The sequence below is a fragment of the Vanacampus margaritifer genome, chromosome 12 (assembly GCF_051991255.1).
Source record: "Vanacampus margaritifer isolate UIUO_Vmar chromosome 12, RoL_Vmar_1.0, whole genome shotgun sequence".
NCBI lineage: Eukaryota > Metazoa > Chordata > Actinopteri > Syngnathiformes > Syngnathidae > Vanacampus > Vanacampus margaritifer.
In genome coordinates this window covers 4,760,513-4,781,744 of record NC_135443.1, presented here as the reverse complement: position 1 = coordinate 4,781,744, position 21,232 = coordinate 4,760,513, and the positions used below count along the sequence as shown (strand labels likewise).

Here is a 21,232-nt window from a genome sequence, read left to right as displayed (position 1 = left end):
CAACACACACACAAAGACAGAAGGGGGTGGCGGGGAGTGGGGGGGGGGGTGCACACCGGAAGCCCTCATTGGGAGTTTGATTTGATATCAGTGGAGGTCAATACAAGACGGGAGTGGGAGACAAGAGTTTTTTTGTGCATCTTTCCACTAACATATTAAAAATAACCACATTTTTCTTGCCTTGAATTTTCGCATGTGAAGACCACCCCAGTAAAGGGGGCTCAGCTGATGCCCCTCTTTCCGTCTCTGCACGTCCAGATGGCTGCAGCACACAGATTTGCATTCATTTCCACCGCTAATATGTCCACAACGAGCCGGGCCAGCTGCATTTGTTGTCAAATACGCTTTAAAAAGACGCCGTCGTTATACCGACACATTGTGCATTCGCGCGCGCGTGCGTGTGCATGGCGGCTTCTCTCCACTCAACAGTATCTGATCCCTAAAGAGGGATTTGCCTTTAAAAACAAAACAAAACAGATTTTAAAAAGCAAGGTTAACTTCTTAAATAAGCGCAAAATATCGTCAATTTGCGCGCGCTCTTTTTATGATTTTAGCACGTGTGCGAAAAGCTCAATTTGGCAATAGATTTGCGCGGAGGTGAAAGCAACAGCTTATAATTCACTTATCTTTGGCAGCAGCTATTAACCCTCAGCACCGGCTAGATAGATTGCTCAGGATGGAGCAGGCGTCCCTCCTCCTCCTCCTCCTTCTACTCCTCCTCATCCTCCTTTTCACCACTAATGAAGCGAACTGCTCGGACCGAGAAGCATGCAAGACAGTTCCTCAAAAAAAAAAGAAAGAAAAAAAAAAGATGAAGATGTGTCTTATTATTACTGATTTTCCGGCACTTGCGTGTAATAAAAGAAGATATTATATGGAAGTGTCATTTTAACACGATTAGGATTTGCAAACTGTATGATTACATGAAATTGACATTTTGTTCATTTTTTAATGTATTATTTTTTTCCCCCTCGTTGCATGTGATTCAAATAAAAAAATAAATAAAATTCAAAAAAAAAACTCACCACATGTGGAGGGGCCTACAAATGGAAGAGGTGGTGAAAAGTGGACGAGTCGAAATTCTCTCTCCGCTCCGCGCTTTGGAAACAGGAAGCGTCACGCCTCCGTATATGGGCAAAGCCCCGCCCCTTCGCCCGCGTCATCCCGTGACGGCGCCTCTCCCGTGGGTTTAGAGTTTTGGCTCCCGGGAAAGAGTGCAGTCCTCGGGGAAAGAGGGCTTAGTTTTGCATGTTCCCATCCAGCGTGCGCCACGCCAGCACCACGCCGACGCGACGCGAACGCGAACGGGGCCCCTCTTCTCCTCCACCAGCGCCACTTCCACATCTCGCGTGTAGCGTGGAACACCTTCCTTCCACTGGCGAGCAGTGTTTGGAGAAGAACAAGAAGAGGCTACCTTTTTTTTTCAACGCCACGAGTGGGGCTTTTCTATTTTTTTCCTCCTCGTCAAGTCCTGAAGGTTTTGGACGCCGGTGCTTCGGGGATGTGTCCACTTTGAGAGCAGCATCACCTACGAACAGTCATTTTTTTTTATTCCTCCACGCTAAAAAACAAAACAATAATATTGCTTTTTTTTTTTCTCTCGCTCGCGTGTGTGGATATCTCTCTTAACCCACTCGAGCACTTTTGAGAATTGTTCACAGCGGACGGTGAGAAGAGGGAGAGCGGACCTGCGTGGACTTTTGGACGGATAAGCCGACACGCGTGGCGTGGACCCTGATTCCCCCCACTCCCACCACCGCTACCTATTTTTTTTTTTTTTTTGTAATCTTTTCCCACCCCACGCAGGAAGCTCGATGTTTGGGATTCAGGAGACGATACCTCGGGGCGGCACGACCATGAAGGAGGAACCGCTCGGCGGGCTCAACTCTGTGCGCTCGTGGATGCACACGGCCGGCGTCGTGGACGCCAACACGGCCGCGCAAAGGTACCGAGGGTCATCATTGTGACCCCCCCCCCACTCCTCAACCCCTTAAAAAAATCCGAGTCGAACTTCCATCCCGGCTTCCATCTCGGCAATTGGACTCCTAAGAATCCAAATGCCGAGATGGAAGGCGAGAGAACCAGAGCGACCCCCACCGTGTGTCCTTGTTCACCCCGCAGTGGAGTCGGCCTGGCCCGGGCGCACTACGAGAAGCAGCCCCCGTCCAACCTCAGGAAGTCCAATTTCTTCCACTTCGTGCTGGCCTTGTACGACAGACAGGGGCAGCCTGTGGAAATCGAGAGGACGGCTTTTGTCGACTTTGTGGAGAAAGAAAAAGTAAGAACCCCCCCACCCTTAAAAAATATTAATTTTATCCACTTTAGTTTTTTTGTTTATTGCTTTATTGATTTCTCCCTTGCAGGAGCCAACCAGTGAAAAAACCAACAATGGGATACATTACAAACTACAATTATTGTACAGTAACGGTGAGTAGACTCAACAACACCTGGCATGATATTTCTAATAATACCATATATGTATTAAATAATAATAATAATAATAAAATCAATTTCCTGTGTTGATCCAGGCGTCAGGACAGAACAGGATCTTTACATTCGGCTAATCGATTCCATGACGAAACAGGTAAGTTGCATGGGGGTGTAAAAACACACGCACGTGCATGCGCCGGGAGAAAAACAAACAAACGCTACCACCGACAAAATAATAATAATAATAATAATAATAATAAAAAGACTCAATTTAAGACGTAACGTGAGAAGCGGAAAGCCTGCGAGACTCACTTTGTCCAGCATTAAAAATTTAAAGAGGACGTCTGCTCCATATGATCCCTTTTCTCGCCCAGGTTGAGAGGTGAAACCCATCTCAGGAAAAAAAAAAGAGGAAAAATAAATGCAGACCATGCATGTTATATTCATCACCTGCTCCTTTTTTTTTTTAAAGGAGAAATTGAAATACACACATAAATGCACGCCGTCTATTTCGCCTGCGGAGCCAAATTATTATATTTCTATTTTAATTATTTTATTTCATTATTATTATTTTTTTTAATTGAAGAAATAAAGCCGTGACTTGACGGCGTTCACACACACTCACATTCCTCCGCCAATGATCCGAGTCAATGACGCAGAACAAGCAATTTATGGATTTCGGTTTCCTCGGCTGCAAAATGGCCACATCAATCTCAAGCAATAGGGATCATCGGCCTATAAGGAAAAAAATGTTAAAATAAAATAAAATGAAGTAAAATATCACTTTTAATTATATGTCCCCACCACTTTAAAAATAAAATAAAAATAAAAAAACATGACGATAATTCTGATTAGCTCGTTATCAATTAGATTTATTCTGATCGCTACTTTTTTTAAATTTAATTTATTTACGATCGCTATACTTTTTCATTCCAAAGTGTTGCGGTGTAGAGTAAGGAGGGATGAGTCTCCTTAGAAACCGGAGGATGAGGAGGCTGAGGAGGAGGAGGAGGAGGGCTGGAGGGAGGGCGGCAGAAGTGATCGCTCCACGCCATCTGTTTCAGCCAATGCTCAAAAATTACTCGAGCGTGCACCGCCAGACAGCCGCTCGGCTCGCTCACTCGCGAGCGCGCGCGCGTTTTATCCACAGAAAAGATCATTGTTAGCGGCTCAAAAATAAACAACAGATTGCCCATTAACACTTTCCCCCAAATATCCCCAGATTATAAGCATATTGATGACACTTCTATTGGAGCGAAAATACACCCCCCACCCTCCTCCTCCTTCCCCACCACACACACACACACCCCTGTCAGTCTGTCCGTCTTAAGTGGATTAAATGGGAGGGAAAACAATACACATTGGAATTATTAGTATTTGGAATTTTATCAATAAGCTTAAAAAGAGAAATTTTTTTTTTTTTATGTGTTAGTCTTATATTAGAAATAATCTCATACATAAAGAATTGATAGTAAAATGTTGAATGTGATTTTTTTTTTTTAAAAATGGCGTGTTGAAAATGATGTATTTCTAATGTTGACATTTTAATTTTTATTTCCAAAGGCCATCATTTATGAGGGCCAAGACAAGAATCCGGAAATGTGCAGAGTTCTTCTGACTCACGAAATCATGTGCAGGTAAGACGACGACTTGTTTTTATTATTATTATTATATTTGATTTCTAAAATTTGGTCTTGTGTGACGTGTGACTCAACATACAAAAAAAAAAAAAAGAATGGGTGCGAAGTTTTTAAACGATAAGCCGCATGCGCTGTAATGTAGCGAAAATATATTTTGTATGATTGTTCCTATTTCTTTTTTTTTTTTTTTTGGACACTTGATCGGAGCTGTCAGCGACGTTTAGCGAACCTTTGAGCAATTTGCGCGCGCATTCGCGTCTCACGTTGCGCTGTCACCGATACCCAAACGCTTTTTGTTGTTATTGTCGCCCCCCCCCCCCCATCCCCTCCTTGATCCCCCCCCCCAAGCGTGTGACTGCAGCTCTGCGAGCATTGAATTCGGATACTACTCACCCCCTCCCTCTCCCCCTTTTTATTATTACTGTTGTATTGTTTCAATTTGAAAAGCGCATGCATCATATGCTCTTTTTGCCACCCCCTTGCCCCCCCCCCCCACCCCTTGCGTAAACTCATCACTCACACTCAATTTGCACGCGCATCCATCACTTTGTTTGTCACACTCGGAATATCCTGCGTGGACAGAACATTAGGCACACTACAGATTCGACACGTGCTGCTAAGAAAATAAATAAATAAATAATTGACGCTGAGCGAGAAGGTGTAAATTTTTACAATAGGTTTATGACACTGCATCGCACTGAGAGCTGATCCTAATATTTTGCTTGCTATTTTAAATAAGTACTTTTGACCAGTAATCCATTTGAGAGTCGTTATATTACAGCAAAGGGCTCGAATTTATTATTGTAATTTGCATTGGTAATAGAAATGCACTTCATCACCAGCTGTTTCTAATAATTGATAAAAAAAAAACCATATATGACAGTAATGTCATTAAGGGATCATGTTAATTATTGTAATTTGTGTTGGTCGTACAAATAAATACATTGCATGAGAGCTGTTCCTAATATTTTGTTTGCTAATATTAATAACCATATATGGGCAGTAATCCAATACATGACTGCTGAAAAGTGTATTGCTGTTCCTATTTTTTTGGCTGCCTATATTGTGGTTTTAATAACTATGTATGACAAATGATCCAGTTGAGAGTAGTTACATGACAATATTGTTTCTTATAGCTGTTTCTAATATTTTTGCCCGCCTATTGACCAATATTGCCCCACATTATTGTTACTGCTAACGTTAAAGTGCTCAATTGATAAGATTAGTGATGGATGTCCAATAACCTTTTAATTGTCACTTAATTTAAGAATTTGTGTGTGTGTGTGTAAAGAAGTGTATTGCATGAGGCTGACGGACGTTCCTAATATTATGATTTGCACTGATTGATCATTATTGCTATTAATATCAATAGTTAGATTACAAAGTCATGCTGACTTTTTGATGTAATACTAGAAAGGATTTGCATCACGCTGAGAGTTGTGCCTAATATTTTGGCTGCCTTTTATGATTCACGTAGTGTTCATATTTCTGTGTTATTATTATTAACTGTAAGACCACAATTCTCGCTAATGTACAGTACAGAGTATATAATGCCGTTTGTGATCTCTTGAGTTTTGTCGTTTGACTGTACGTGGCTTCTTGAATCATGGCTGAGAGTTATTCCTAATATTTTGGTAACCTATTACGAAGGTGTATTGCTTTTGAATGATGCGGTCACTAATATAACTATATATACATGAGCTATAAGTGGACTTGATTGAACATGTTTTTTTTAAAAAATTTTTTATTGTAGTTTGTAGTCGTCGTGTATGGGCAAGCAGTGAAAGTTGTTCACGACGTGTATTGATTCATGCTGAGAGCTGTTCCTAATATTCTGGCCACACATAATTATTGCTATTAATAACAATATGACCGGGAAATACCACTGATGGGTGAAGTTACTATTATATACAGTACAGGGATGCTCCAATAGAATTTACAAAGCTGCCATTTTTGATTGACGTTGACTGTAACTGTATGTTTATTATTATAGTTTGAAGCGGTTAGCAATGATATTAATGCTCACTTTTGATGGACACTTATTGACTATATGCTCATTATTGTGTCTGTGGATGTGTATTAAATCATCCTGTGAGTTGTTGAGAATATTTTTGAGCCATTATTACACATTGCATTGCTTTATCGTTATCATTTTTTTCAAAAACATTTGCTCGGACGGAGAAGTTGCATTACTAGTTAGCTAGTGCAAAGATACTAGTCAAGTGTGTGGTGTACAAGTGCATTGTTTGCGAGGTGAGGGCGGATTTTGAGAAGGGGGAGGAGGGGGGGGTGTTTCTGGTGTCGCTATTTGCACGGCTTCATCACCACTGCTGGGATTAAAAAAAAAAATATCAGCAATGATAGTGAAGCTACACTTGAAGGATACAAAAGAATGGCCACAAAAAATGTGCCTTGAAAAAAGAGGATTATGCTTCATTTGCATTTCCTGTCATAATCTTTATGGGATATTTTGATATTAGGACCAGTGGTGTCGCTACAGGCATGAAATTGATCATTATGGTTTTGAAGAATATGCAGTCAGAAGTGAAGTTAGGCAGATAATGCTGACTTTTGAGTGACACTTATTTGAGCAATGTGTGTGCGTTATTGGGGCTACAATGCCATAATAATAATAATAATTAAAAAAAATGTCCAAAATGAGCAGGATTGTCTTTTTAAGACACCATTTTGCATTTTAGTTGTGCAGCGTCAAGTACAGAAAGTGGCCAGTAAGTGCTTAAAAATATCTTTTAGTCACAAAAAACTTGCAGTCACCTCTCGCTCTCTTTTTTTCTTAAGTCATAGATCACATTTTTATTTTTTATTTTTTTTTTGTTCTCCGGAAATGATGATAATAAGTTAGCTCGATTATTATTGCTGCTGTAAATCAGACTTTTTTTTTCTTTCTTTTTTTTAAGCTGAGTGAGCTCGACCGACAGTATCTTTGCACAAATCTTTGTTTGGCTTCCTGCACCATATGGCGTAAATCAATCTGATTCTCAGGAGTTTTCATTTCAAATGGAAGCCCGGATGATGAATTTGTTTATTTCAGTTTTTTTTTTTTTTTTTTTTCCAATTCATGTACAAATCAAAGGATGTGAAAGTCAGCTAGCTGCAAGCTCTGGATTGGCGTGGTTAGAAGAGGGAGGGGGGGGGGGGGGTGGTGTTTGTGTCTGAAACATGTGGTGGAAGATAGATTAGTGCTTTTGAGGCCATAATTGATAAATGCCTCGCAGAAATATTGGTTGAGGGTGGCACCTTGCATCTCCCTCAGAAATAGCAGCTTGGCAATTAGAGGTAAACAAAAGCTGAAGCTGTGAAAAGTGACTCCCCAGCTTCCACCCCCCCCCCCCACCACCCCACACACACACACACACCCATGCATCCCCTCCCCTGCAACGCTATAAGCCAAACAACACAACATGTTGTTTTTCCACATTTTTTTTTTTTTTTTATCTATCAGCATCAATGCAAGCAGTCAAGCTAGCTTCATGCATGCTAGCCACTTGATAAACGCACGCTGGGCTCGGGCAGGACAAAACGACTTTTCCACAAGTGTGTGTGAGGGGGGTGGGGGGCTAATTTAAAAAAATATATATAAAAAAAAATCTATTTCCTACTAGCCCCAATACTTTCCACAAGTTACGTAACCGCGGGGCAGTAAAAAAAAAAAAAAATTATTTTTAGGATTTACTAGGGGTCACCAACGTGAAGTGATCATCATGAAAATGTGAATATTTCAAAAAATATAATACATTTCTATCAATGTATGCAAATATTATATTTGCATACATTGATAAAAAAATTATTGTATTTTTGAAATATTATATTTTAATACAATACATTAATAGAAATTCAATGTAGCATATTGATATTTACCGGTATCTTGTTAAATTAATACGGCTAATTATTGTGAGGAATCATGAACATAATTAGTGTTAACATATCATTTTAAGGCGATTTAGCAAATGTGTTATTTCAGAAGTGTGTATGAAACTGGTAGCCCTTTGCAATAATCAGTAGCGCTCACTTTCGAAAAAGGTTGGTGACCCCAGCTCTAGAATGTGGAGGCGGGATATTTCTGTAACTATCAGCACTTTTACACATCTTGCAAAATATTTGTACGACAACACAAACACACAAACGGAATGATCAAGGCATTCAAATTTCACAAACTGGTCCCAGTATTGCGGAATCGCCTTTGCAAGGTCGGGAACAGCATCTGGTTCGTAGTTGATGGAACAATAATGTGTGTGTGTTTTGTTTATTTAGTGGAGATGTGGCACCATCAAATCTTGGTGCAAATTATTTATTACACTTATTCCTTAATTTCCATTAATTTCCTCCATTTTCCAAATAAACCCTTTGATACAGAGATTCTGCAAAATTATGTGTTTGCATTGTACTCTTTCAACACAAACTGGACGGTGGATCACACTACAGAGCTGTATAGTATTTTTATTTTTTTAGAGTATCTTACACTCTAAAAACAGTTGGGTCAAAAATAACCCAACTATAGGTCAAAAATCCACTTTATGGGTCAATTTGACCCAACTTTGTTTTACACTGAAAGACCCATTTCTTGACTCAAAGTTGGGTCAAATCGACCCAAGTAGAGGATCGGCCCATTTTTGACCCAATTGTTTTTAGAGTGTACTGTAATGCCTTCGAATGTGGGAAAGAAGAGCCACGATGCACTTTTTTTTTTAGCCTAAATTGAACACTAGGTGAGCACAAAGACAACCATCACACTTATGCAGAAGCTGCTGTCGATCACAGCTCTCACTCGGACACTCACGCACACTAGCTCCGCCTCTCAAAAGCTCAAGCATGGATCCCCCCAATTTTACAATTGCAATTTGTTTGCTGTTTTCAAATATGTGTTTGAAAAGTGTGGTTAAAGAAGTTTAAAGTGTTTTTTTTAATTCTGGAAAAGTATCACCCTCGATTCAAATTATTATTTTTTTTAACAATATGGTGCTCATGCAAATGCAAATTATTGTGCCTTGGCGGAGGTCTTGCCATGTTCCTCAATCATTCTGACCCGTCCCGTGTGTGTCCCGACAGCCGATGTTGCGACAAGAAAAGCTGCGGGAACAGGAACGAGACCCCTTCGGACCCGGTGATCATCGACAGGTAAGACCCTCGGTTTGCCTTCTCTCATTGGGAAGGGGGGGGGGGGGGTCAAACGAGCGACTAAATGGCTGATGGGATGAGACCCGGCGAACAAACGAGTTTCCTTCCCCTCCCTCGGCGCTGCCAGACGGCGCCCCGCTCGGGCTGACTCGGATCTTCCGAGCGAGGGGTGGCGTGGGAGTGGCTGAGGGGGGTCTTTCCCAGCTACCTGTGCGCCGAGGGGGCGGTCAACCACCTGGATGGTGGTTGGGGGGAGGGGCGGGTTTGTTCAGTCGCAGGTGGTTCAATCACTAGAGGATCACACTGGGAATACAGCTAATTAGCTTGGGCAACTTGGTGTTTATTTGGCTGGCGCGCACCCTTTTGTTGATCACGCCGTCAGACGTTAACGCCACCAAAGCGGCTTTTTGGTTTGCCAGGGAGCGAGACGTCACACTTCAGACTTATTATTCATCTGGCAAGATAAAGGTGCCGATTTGCGTTTGTACAGTGCGGGATGGTGACAAAAAAAAAAGGTCGACTATATCGACGGTGCGGCAATAAAAAGAAAAGAAAAAAAGAAAAGAGAAGAGATATTCAATGGGCTTCAATGTGGAACATTTAATGTGACATTTAACCCTCCTGGTATGTTTAGTTCACGGGACAATAATGTTACCGGGTCAATTTGACCCGGGCCATGTTTATTTATGCAAAAGTGTTTCAAAATCAAAATATCATTATTAACTGCTTTTAAACAATTTGGGGTCATTTTTTTAATGAATCAATTAATATATTGCTTATATCTCATTGTTAACTGTTAACTTTTGTTACGTACACTTGCAACACTCCCCCCCCCCCCAATTTTTTTTTTTTTAACTTATAAAACTCCCCAATTCATCTTCAGGCATATTTAATTCTCCAAACATTTCAGTAACTAATATTCCAATAAAAACTGTTTGTAGGTAATTATTAACCAAACTTCCAAATTTATACAGCAAAACAAACAAACATAATTGTTGATAATAATTAGCACTGACAAATTGGGTCAAATTGACCTGTAGTAATATTCAAAAGTGTCAGAAACTCGTAAATATTGTTTATATATCGACTTAACTAAACTTACAAATATGTAAAAATGTGTTATCGTATGTGTTGATTATAGTTCAGAATTTGGAAAAATGACTTTTAACAGCTAAAATGCTTCTGTTTTGTTTAATCATCCAAAAATGAAAATATTGACTAAATATTGCTGATCTTTATCGTCAACTTTCAAACGCTATGTGAAAAGAACCTTTTCCATTGTAAATGTCCATTCTACCAAAAACTACTTTTGACTTTTGAAATGGGTCAATCTGACCCGGGGCACGTTTGATTATCCAAAAGTGAAAACACTACAATAGACATTGCCTATATTTGACTAACTCCGCTTACAAATGTACACTTTTAACTGCTAAAATTGATCAATTGATAAAAGTAATTATTTAAGTTCCCAATAAACACTGTTCACCAATTTGAGCCTTAACCTAGCAGCAGGGTTCATCGAACCGTTATGAATGCCATGATTAGACTTTTTTTTTTCCCACAATACAGCACTGTACAAGCGATTTCCCTTCATTTGTGATTCATGCATGAATCTAAGCAGAATGTGTAAAATTTGATCCAAAATTAGGTTGTTGATGTTGTTCTTTTTCACCTTGGGGGAGGTCTGTGCTCTCTCTGCTCTCGTGTATCTCTTTTTCTCGTGTTGCTCGCACCTGGAGCGAAGCCGCCACATATCTGTGACCTTCCCTTTCCCAGCCAAAGTGGGCGAACAAACGCATCGCTCCCCCCCCCACCCCCCCGCCGTGGATAAGTCATGCTGAATATGTGTTGTGCACATTGAGGAGGGGAGGGAAGAGGCGTGTGTGTGTATGTGTGTGTGTGTGTGTGTGTGTGTGTGGAGCGGAGTGGGGGGCATCTCAATCTAACTCAGCATGTTATTTTACATTTCCTTCAGATTCTTAATTCTCTTTTGTACACCCAGTAAAATTGAGATATCCAGGCCAGCCCCCCCAATAAAAAAAAATAAAAAAATGATTTAAATTATTATTATTATTTTTAAATATGTTGCACTCAACAGTATCGTACTGTATTTAAAAAAAACAACAACAATAATATTTTCTCTCAATATAAGTGAGTACATACCAGACTGTGCCTCATGTATTGTGCTTTTTTCTTCTTCTTCTTCTATGGTGTGTATTGGCGCTTGGCCCACTACTGCCACCAATTGATTATGTCCTTCCACTGCAACAACAAAAAAAAAAAGTCAAATGAACGTGGATTCTCTTATCTCAAGGCACCGTATTCAGAACATCTCTCCAAAAAGTTTCTGGACCGGAGTGACAATTCCATGACATGAATGCAAAATATTTGTCAGACAGCAACAACTGCTTTCAACACAGGTCGTGTCCCGCCTTTGTTACGGCTCAAAATCGACAGCGTTTAATGGTTCATCGTTCGCCCTGTAGTGCAATTTTTTTTCCCACGCCACCAATTTCTTAAGAAATTTGTTTTTGAAGTTACTCTGATGCCCTCTGTTGTAGGAAAGGAGAGCCACAGCCCTACAACGGCTAATATTTGTTATTAAATGGCAGATTTTATGCCATTTAATTAATTCAATTTTTTTTTTTTACACATTACTACATGAGACAGAGATAATGACCTTTGAACACCCCTTCCAAAAAATTAAAATGTTCTACCTGTAATTCATATAATATTTTATTCATTATAGGTACTTAATTTTTTTTTTATTAATAATCGGTCATCCCAATTTTATTCTGCCAAATATCAAAATTTGACTTTAGACTTAAAAAAAAAAAAAACTGTCGTGCCCTGATAAGCACCCACAGAAGCTGCTGTCAGCCACTGCCCTCACCCAGACACTCACGCCACCCGACTAGGCCCCGCCTCTTAAAGACACATGCACATACACAACACTCCAATAACGTACAGTATTTTCCCATCCATTTTACATTTGCGATGACTTCTTTTAATGCTCATGTGAACAAGTCTTATGCGACTTGAGGAGGTGAGGCAGCGAGGGGGAAAAAAAGGGTGTGGGGGGGGGGGCATCTCAATGTAACTCTCACCACAGCAATGCTAATGTTTGACTAGGCGGAATCACTGTTTGCTTAGCGGCGAATGGCTGCTATCTGACAGAGGGGACAACTCTCTTATTAGTAATCAAATAGGGCTGAGCAGTTGTTGCTGCCACTCCACTCCAGCCGCTTCTCATGCATGGGGAAGTAGGAGCCGGCTGCCCCGGGAGCCGGGATGGATTACCGCAGCTACTGCTGTCTGCAGGGCAAACTCACTCTCACACAAGGACACAGACAGACAGACAGAGGGGATGCCGCATGCGACGCGCTGGCCGCAAAAAAAAGCAAGCGCCGGCCCCCTTTCATCTGCGCTTTGTGTCATTCAAGAGTTTCGCACGCGCATTGTTCCGCAATCGGACGGACAAAACGTGTAACTTAAGCGCAACGCGAGCGGGATGAACGCGAGGGGGAGGAGGAAGAATTAAAAAGTCAAGTCAACGAGAAGGGGCTGGAAAGAGAAAAGCAACGGGAGGCGAGGGTGGATATTGTAAGCTCAACCGGCTCAGGGAAGGGCTCGGGTTTTCATTGTGGCCGCTCTGAATGGGAGCGGAGTATCCCTTTCCTCGCACAATGAGCGGCTCTGTTGAAACACAAAAGCATATGTTCCTCATTAGACCCTCCCATTGTCTCCATGTCGTAACTATGAGCCTGTCAGCGCGCCCTCGCGGACCCTCGCAGGTTCCCAGTGACCGGGGGAGGCTCGCTAGTAAAAAAAAACAAAAAAAAAACAGCCCAAGCGGGACTGGGTTATTTTTTCTTTTCCTTTTTACACCGGTGTGTTAAATTATTGGCCACGGCTGCTCCAAACTGCCGTGTTTTACTGCCATTTGTGTTACATGTGTCGCCCTCGCACGCACGTCATTACGAGGCACCTGCGCGGCCCGCCTGATTACTTCCAATCCACTTGACTGACGCAAGGTTCGGCTGCTGAGGTCCGACAGGCTGAATCAGCCGCGTCTGTGTACAATTACGCCGCGGAAACCCGACCTTTGGAAACACGCCGGCTCCGCTGGGAATAGGAGGAGGGGGGGGGGGGTACAGTTAAGTTAAGCACCTGAACTGAGTTCGAACTGGATGATTTTCCAGAAACAGGACCGCCATTAAAGTTGAAGGAAACAATGGTGGCCACAGTCCGTAAAATGTCACTTTTTCTACTAGTTTATACATTTTAATCCAAAATCATACGATCCACTTCAATGTGAACTTTGAGTTAGAATTCATTCATGGAAGTAACCCACAAAATGCTGCTTAACTACTAACTACTGTGCATTACTTTTTCTTTTTAAATTGGACTATTTGGGCCACATTTTCAAAATGAGGTCACAGATGTGGCAAAACATTTTTTTGAGCCGCAATGAGCCTATAAAAGTCTACTTTATACTTTTGGTACAAAATCCTCCTATAAGTTATGTCATATCATCAAATGATTGCGGGATGCGAGTTAATCTATTGCTGGCGATGGGCTGGAACTTCCTATGTCACAATTTGGCAAATTTCACATCAAATTATTGACCAATTAAAGTGTTGAAAATGGCAAATGCTCTATGACGATGCAACGTTAAACACCGAGTTAAGAATTAGGTCACAAAAAGTCAGTCATAACATTGTGGAGTGGCAAGGATCAGAAAAACTTGTATATATATGTTTAGCAACTTCTCAGTTATCAAAGTGGGAAAGAGGTTAATAGTTGGGCAAGATTGTTTTGTTACTTTTTGTACAAAATGCTACTATTGGCACACTTTGTGATATTTCTAATTTTATGTAGTTACGGGGGTTACAGTCAGGTCACATCTGTTCCATAACGAGCCATAAAAATATTTGGGGGTCTGCAAGTCATTCAGAAAATGTCAATAATCCACTAAGTAAATACAGATCCTTTTTTTGTACAAAATCCTAGTATGTAATTTGTCATGATCAAAGTGGTGGGAGTTTAAGTTTTCTACTAATTACAGTGTGTTACCTTTTGCACCAAATCCTACTTTTATGTTCCTGTATTTATAGTTAGAAGCAGTTGGGGGTTAGAATAAGGGCACATGCATGAGCCATAAAAAAAGTTGGGGCTGGTGGGGTGGGGGTGGGGGGGGTACGTCATATTGATGGTAATATGCAGTCAGGTGGTTACGATGATGTCACCGCTTTGACTTGTGGGGGTTTGTAAGTCAAAGTACAAAACCCAACTCATTTTGTGGTTTTGAGGTTGAAGTTGGGGGGCCGCATTAGTTCCATAACATGTTTGCAAGTAACCCAGAAAATGTCACTTTTCTCCCTCAGTCGCTCACTATTTTTCCCCCCCGTACAAAATCCGGGTAAATTCTCGTGAGAACAGGCTCCTTGGACTGTATCATTGATGGCGTTCACGCACTGTAACATTTTCCCAGATGGTAACGCGGGGGCGGAGGGAAGAGGAGGGGGGCTTAGGGGAGGAGGGGAAGGGGAGGCGTGTGCTGCTAGCTGGCATCTAGCGAGACATTAACTGGCGTTCCCATGGATCTGGCATGTCCGACAGAGTTTGGGAAACTTATCATTCCGAATGTGTCCTATTTTCCTGCGGTCAGGCCAGACATCTGTTTACCCTATTTTCCCTTGGAGTTCTGATACAAAAAAATTTTTCGACACAAGAGGAAGGATTCTCTTAAAAAAAAAAAAGTTGGTTAGATATACAGACCCAACAGCTGTCCCATAGTTTCAGCACTGCTTGCTCTTTAAATATTTCAACAGTTAAATGTGATGCCTTTGCATTATTCATACGCATTTTAACATGAAGGCAAGTCGCGTTTTTTGGTGGATTTGTGACTTTTTATGTCTTTGGGGAAAAACGAAACAGTTTCCATCGTGCCCCCATTTAAAAAAAAAATCAAATAAAAAAATCAAATGCTCTAAGTCTCGAAACTAGCGTGGAATTAAGTCATTTTTGTTAGGGAATTCAAATTGACATCGCAAAGTAATAAAATGCTATTTTCAAGCTACATGTTGGGGAGGAAAAAAAAAACCTTCATTTCAGTCAATAGGCCTTTTTTCTCTATATGAATATTTTATTGATTTATATTAGACTTTACATGATCAGGATTTTTCAGATGATCACAGAGTAAAAAAAAAAAAGAAAAAGAAAAGATAATCCATTTGATCAGAAGATGCAGCATGATATCTATTAGGACAACTTTTATATTTCACTCTACAGTCAACCGCCGCCATTCGCGCAGGATCGGGAATGGCCCCGCCCATGAATAGCGAAAAACTCCACATATAATTGACATCAATTGTAATGCATGGAGAACATAAATAAATAATTATAAAAAAAAAAAAAAAAAAAAAAAACATGGCTTAACATTGAATATAGCATTTAATTTCTTATTTCGTGGAGCCGATCAATGACGTCATTGATCGAACGGTCAAATTAAGACTTTACAGCCGATCACCGATTTCGCATGAAACGCAAAAAAATATCGGCCGATCTCGATCCAGCCGATCAGATCGGCGTTAAGCCTGATTTATTTAAGTGTCTTGATATTTTCCGTACTTAAAAAGTGAACACTTAAAATAATGTAGGTCAAAGTGTTTAGCAAGCGAACAACACTTACTGAAGTAGATAAAGTGACTGGCTTTCATATTGATTTATCCGTCACTTGCATAGTAACTTATAAACATTTATGCATAAAAAAAACCTGTAAATGTATTGCTTGTATTTGTTAAAAAAAAAAACACATAGGAAGAGGACGGTGGAAAAACTAATGGGGTATTAAATCGCAAATATTGAGGCCAAAACGAAATCGCAAAGATTCTTTTTCCAAACGGTTCGGGCTGTATTCGTTATCCACAAACGCAGTTGAGTCATAACGGCAAGCGGATTTAGCAGAGCCCCGCAGATGTCACATTTCTAAGTTAATGGTGCCTTAAAGTAAGTGGGGGTGTAGCTTTATTCAGTGGGTAATTTGAGTCTTTAGAATGATAGTGATGAGATAGCCAATATGTGATTAGATGCGTCGCCAGTCTACAGTGCGCGCCGAGCATGGCGCGCATAACTCAATTTGCCGCGACTGCGGCGCGCTTGCTAGCCGTCCTCGCTCGCTCGCATATTGACTTTGTCTCCTCGCGTGTGAAAGATTAGACACATTGTTGTGGCTCACGCATGGATTTTGTAATAAGACAACAGCGCGCCGCTGAAAGACGAGAGAAAATGACTCATTCCCGCCGTCCCGGTTCAAAGTTCACCTTTGAGAAATATGCGCTCGGCAGAAGGGGGCGGGGCAAACTAATAGCGTACTATTCATTGGTCTCTACAAAAAAAAATATATATCAAAATGATAGTAGTTTTTTTTTTATATACTACTTTCCTACTGTAGATTTCTACGGTTCCGTACTACGGAAGAGGATTAGGGCCAGTGAAGAGAAGAAAAAAAAAAATTGGCATGATTCGGACTTTATTCTCAGCATTTTGACTTTAAAGTCAGAATTGTGACTTTGAAGTTAGAATTCTGACTTTAATCACATAATTCTGGGTTTAAAGTGAGAATTTTCACTGAATTCTCAGAATTCTGGCTTTAAAGTGAGAATTTTCAATTTATTCTCAGAATTCTGGCTTAAAAGTGAAAATTCTGACTTTAATTTTTGACTTTCTGACTTTCTGACTTCCCGCCACTATTCGGAGCTCTACGTCGCAAATTCAGAATTCTCACTTTAAAGTCAAAATTCTGACACTTAAGTAAATCAGAATTCTGAGATTAAAGTAGTAAAGTCAGAATTCTGAGTATGAAGTGAGACCCTTTATTTATTTTTACTGGCCCTAATCCTCCTCCGTATAGTTCAGAACGCAATAAAAAAAAAATGTAATTAAATGAAATAATTGTACATTAAAAAATAAATCCCGAGCTACAGCAACTTGTAAAAAAAAAAATATGTTAAACTAATATAAATAAAACTGGAATGTTTGTCCTGTTGATTAAATGGTTGCAAGTGCAACGATGACTGTGGCCCTCCTTGCCCACATGCGAGGGCATCACACTATTTTGATATATAAATTATATACAGGATGTTGTTTATTTCATTCGCTATTTGAACACTTAGCCTGCTTATTTTTCTGCATGAAACAAAAAATACACACACACACACACACACACACACACACACACACGCACACACACACACATCGCTATTTTCCTTGGGTGTTTTTTTTTTTTTGTTGGGGGAATCCAGATGACGTTAAGGTCCGCCTGTTCCGACAACACCCCGGAATCCAAACCCACGCTGCCTCCTTTCATTCCGGCCACCGCGGCACTCCCTTTCACTTCCTGTCACAAAGGTCAAAGAGCAACGACCTCTGGAGAGCAGCCCAGCCGCTGAATAATTCATGACATTGACTTGTTATTTTCTCCCCTTGTCTTCTTTTTGGTCAGCGCACGCACACACGAGCGCATGCGAGCGTGCGGCGGCGGCGGGAGGCTTTTATTCATTTAGCTCATTTATAAAAGCCTCAGCACACCTGTTCTTGTGTTAATGCAATTACATTTTGGCCTAATGTACATTTTGCTTAGCTCCCCCCCCCCCCCACCCCGTTATGACCCTCATTAGCCAGCCCGTATTTTCCAAATGACTTTGCGTTATCGTTCATTTGCGCAACACCTACGAGGTCATTTCCCAGAGTGCACTTGACTTGTTGTCAAGTTGTTTACCGGAAACAAAAGGCGGGCGGGGGGCCGGTCCGGGGGGGGTCCGCCGGGATGCGCGGCAGCCCCCACGTCACCGTCGGCCTCGCGCGGACGCAAATCTGGTGAAATTTGCGCGCTCCCCATCTGGTTTTTGCAAAAGCGTGATTACCTCCAAAAGCTGAACAAATGCCAGTATTTATAAGGTCAGGCCTTTATGTGGAAATGTGATGTAAATGAGAATCAGCGAAAGGGGACATTAAACAAAATTAAATTCATTGTCTCCTTTAATGTCATTTACATTTTTGGCTAAGCCCAGCTCTGTCAAAAGAGGATTTCTAAAACCTTTTTAATTGCGCGATGGAGAGGAGGGCGTGTTTTTGCGGCCGGCGTCTTGATAACCTGCGACGGCCGCTCTGTTTATGAAGCGCCCAAATGACTTTTTTTTTTTTTTTTGCACCGCATCTGCACGGAGGCAATTAAGATGGCACTCGGTCGCCGGCGATAATCTGCTGCCTCCCTAATGAAAATCATAAAAGAGGAAAGGGTCGGTGTTGTTGGGATTGCTGCAGGTGCCTTCTTTCTATATTTACACACCTGCGTGCACCTCCACTAATCAACACATCCGCTACGCTAGCATGTGAGCATTACACTTCGGCGGTTCTGGGTTTGAATCTCACAGTCTCGATCGAGTTGGCATTTTCTCCACCATGTTTGTGTGGAATTCTGCCCACATTCCAAAAACAGGCATTGGAAACTCAATTTTCCATAGGTGTGAATTTGAATGTTTCCAAAAAACGGATAAAAAAAAAAAAATAGATATATATATATATATTCAATGTTTTAAAAATGAAAGTTTAATAATGTGTAGCTTTATTGTCATTTGACATAAAAAAATTAACAAAAACCTGCAAAATAAAAATAAATAAATGAAAAAGTTATTCACAATTTTTTTATATTTAAAAATAAATGTAGGTTTTAATTCATGGCATTTAGCAACTCAAAACAAATACAATCAAATAAACAAAACATTTAAATAATCAAAAAAATACTTATTTAAAAAAAAGTTTCAACAATGAATGCAAAGCAATCAGAAAAAAATGTAGATAGATTAAAATGTGAAAAAAATCAAAACAAATACCTACAAAATAAAAATAATTTTTCAAAACTTTTTCTCAGTTACCATTTTAAACAATTTAATAATAAAAAAAAAATTAAAAAAAGTAAACACACTCTTTTAAGCACATTATAAACACCCAAAAATTATTTCAAGTATAAAATGTATAGAAAATACTAGGGATGTGATACCACTTTTTCCCCCCAGACCGATACCAATATGAGTATTCACTCTTTGAGTACTCACCGATACAGAGAGAGTATCGAGACAATACTTCTAGTACTTTTTGATACATGAAATTTCATTTATCACAATGACAAAACATTGTGAACAAAATCTTTCTTACTGACACAGTGCGTCAAACAGCTGCCGTATAGCGCCACCTGCTGCAGAGGAGGACTTAATGTCACCCCCTCCCTTTAAGTATCAGTGGCTGGTATCGGCAGCCTCCACAAGTACCTGATACCTAAAAATAAGGCCGGTAGTGACTGAATAGGAAACCTGCTTGAGGCGGGGCCTAGTGGGCTGGTATGTGACATCGGTGAGCCCGTGAGAGTCTGGGTGTGAGCTGTGGCCGACAGCAGCTCCAGCATGAGTGTGCTCAATGTGTGGCTCTCCTTTCCCACATGCGAGGGCATCACAGAAATGATACAATTACAAACCCCATAAGCTTTTAAAAACATAGCTAACGATGAACCGCAGCAGGCGTCCGATGGGACGGCCGAGAAACAGCGAGCCAAGCGTCGAGGCGGCGCAGGTCGGCGTGACGTCTGAGCGAAGCCCGTCTCCTCTCGCGCCAGAGGAGCGAGAGCAGGAAGTGTTGAGAGCGAAAAGCTGTACTTGGCGCGCCGCCGTTGGCTCGCCGCTCGGCGAAAAATGAAACCCAGACCCCTTTCGCTCTCTCTCCGCCAGCCAGAACCTCCGTCCCAGCGCTCCAACACGCGGGATTGGGTAATAGTGTTTCACTAAGCAAAACATTACCTCAAATTATCCTCGCCCTGTTTTCTATTCCCTCCTCCCTCGTGTCAGTTTTATCGCAGTTTGTAAATGTCAAGACGCGCACAAAAGACGCGCGGCGTAAAAAGGATTTTTTTCCTCCTCCTCCTCCTCTTCTTCTTCTTCTTCTTCTTTTTCCAAATGACGCTCACATGTTTGGGTTCGCATGAGTGGCGGCTGCACGTAAACGCGGTGCCTGGCGCTCCCCGGGGACGCCCACCTCACTGGGGTAGGATTCCCCAGTGGCATCAGCTAATGGCAAGACTTGACAACAGCAGAGGAGCCGGGGGTGTTGTGTTTTACTAGCGCTGAGCAGGGGTGATGACTTTAACATGTGTGCGCACAAGGAATGTTTGCGTGCACGTGCGCTAAAGAGAAGGAAGCGAGGTGTGCACGCGGGCCAACAGAACCGCGGGTTGGGCCCCGGCTTGACGGCAGTGAAACACGAAACATGGTTCCACATGTGTTGAGAAAGAGCAGTCCATCTGTCCATGGGGACGCCCCCCCCCCCACCCTCTTCCCTGCCACCCACTTCTCTTTCCCCCCTCGTTCTTTTTCTTCCTTCCTTCCCTCACTTTCACTGCTGACAGAAACAAGGCCAGAGCTGGGCTGATGGGACGGACGGCGGGGCCAAAAGCAACACGCATTGCATGAGGGGAATAAGAAAGGCTTACAGCGAGTTATTACCTCCGCCAGGGAGGTTTTTCCACGGTCTGTCGTGAGATGACAAAGAAAAGAAAAACGACAACAAACGAATTGGACGCTCGTTATCACGTTTCATCGTTCGCACCCTGGTTGTAACGCAAATTCATCAGAATTTCGAGTTATGCACCTTCAGTGTAGAGGTGCGACGATTACTGTAATCGATTCATCGACAACTAATCGCGTATCGTATTGTTAATTCTTTTTGGTCACTGATGAATCATTTAGATTATTTTTAGTGCTGACAAAGTTAAAGCATTAACTAACTAATTAATCCAAAAAATAATAATCATTGCATTAATCACGTATTAAAGCAGATTAATCCCGCTCATTTTGGCTACAGATTATGTCGTGATAGCGGATGGTTACGTTAAAGGTAGCGCAGGTTGTGTTTGAGCAATAAAAAAATAAAAAAAGCATTTAATAAATGTTTGTGTATGACATTCAGAAGATTTG

The 21,232-nt window shown here is 41.3% G+C and overlaps 2 protein-coding genes across 20 annotated transcripts in view; one reads left to right on the top strand and one right to left on the bottom strand.

Annotated features, from left to right (window-relative positions):
• Positions 1-1,258: 1,258 nt before the first annotated feature.
• Positions 1,259-21,232, top strand: part of LOC144061097 (transcription factor COE3) — a 95,477-nt gene continuing 75,503 nt past the window's right edge. The window contains exons 1-6 of one of the 4 annotated variants that reach the window (XM_077581187.1): positions 1,259-1,945; positions 2,122-2,278; positions 2,364-2,427; positions 2,529-2,584; positions 3,994-4,067; positions 9,138-9,206. In XM_077581187.1, the coding sequence (XP_077437313.1) occupies positions 1,815-1,945; positions 2,122-2,278; positions 2,364-2,427; positions 2,529-2,584; positions 3,994-4,067; positions 9,138-9,206 (551 nt within the window). In that variant the 5' untranslated portion in view covers positions 1,259-1,814. The remainder of the gene's footprint in view (positions 1,946-2,121; positions 2,279-2,363; positions 2,428-2,528; positions 2,585-3,993; positions 4,068-9,137; positions 9,207-21,232) is intronic. The other 3 variants (XM_077581186.1, XM_077581190.1, XM_077581188.1) reach the window with 3 other exon arrangements.
• The window catches only part of LOC144061098 (methylated-DNA--protein-cysteine methyltransferase-like), a 237,800-nt gene continuing 217,942 nt past the window's right edge, over positions 1,375-21,232 (bottom strand). For 14 of the 16 annotated variants that reach the window (XM_077581191.1, XM_077581205.1, XM_077581206.1 and 11 more), the window contains 2 exons: positions 11,370-11,468; positions 3,056-3,165 (listed from right to left, as the gene is read on the bottom strand). The gene's annotated coding sequence lies outside the window, so the exon portion shown is untranslated. Of the gene's footprint in view, positions 1,529-2,097; positions 2,229-3,055; positions 3,166-11,369; positions 11,469-21,232 lie in introns of those variants that run through there. The other 2 variants (XM_077581193.1, XM_077581192.1) reach the window with 2 other exon arrangements.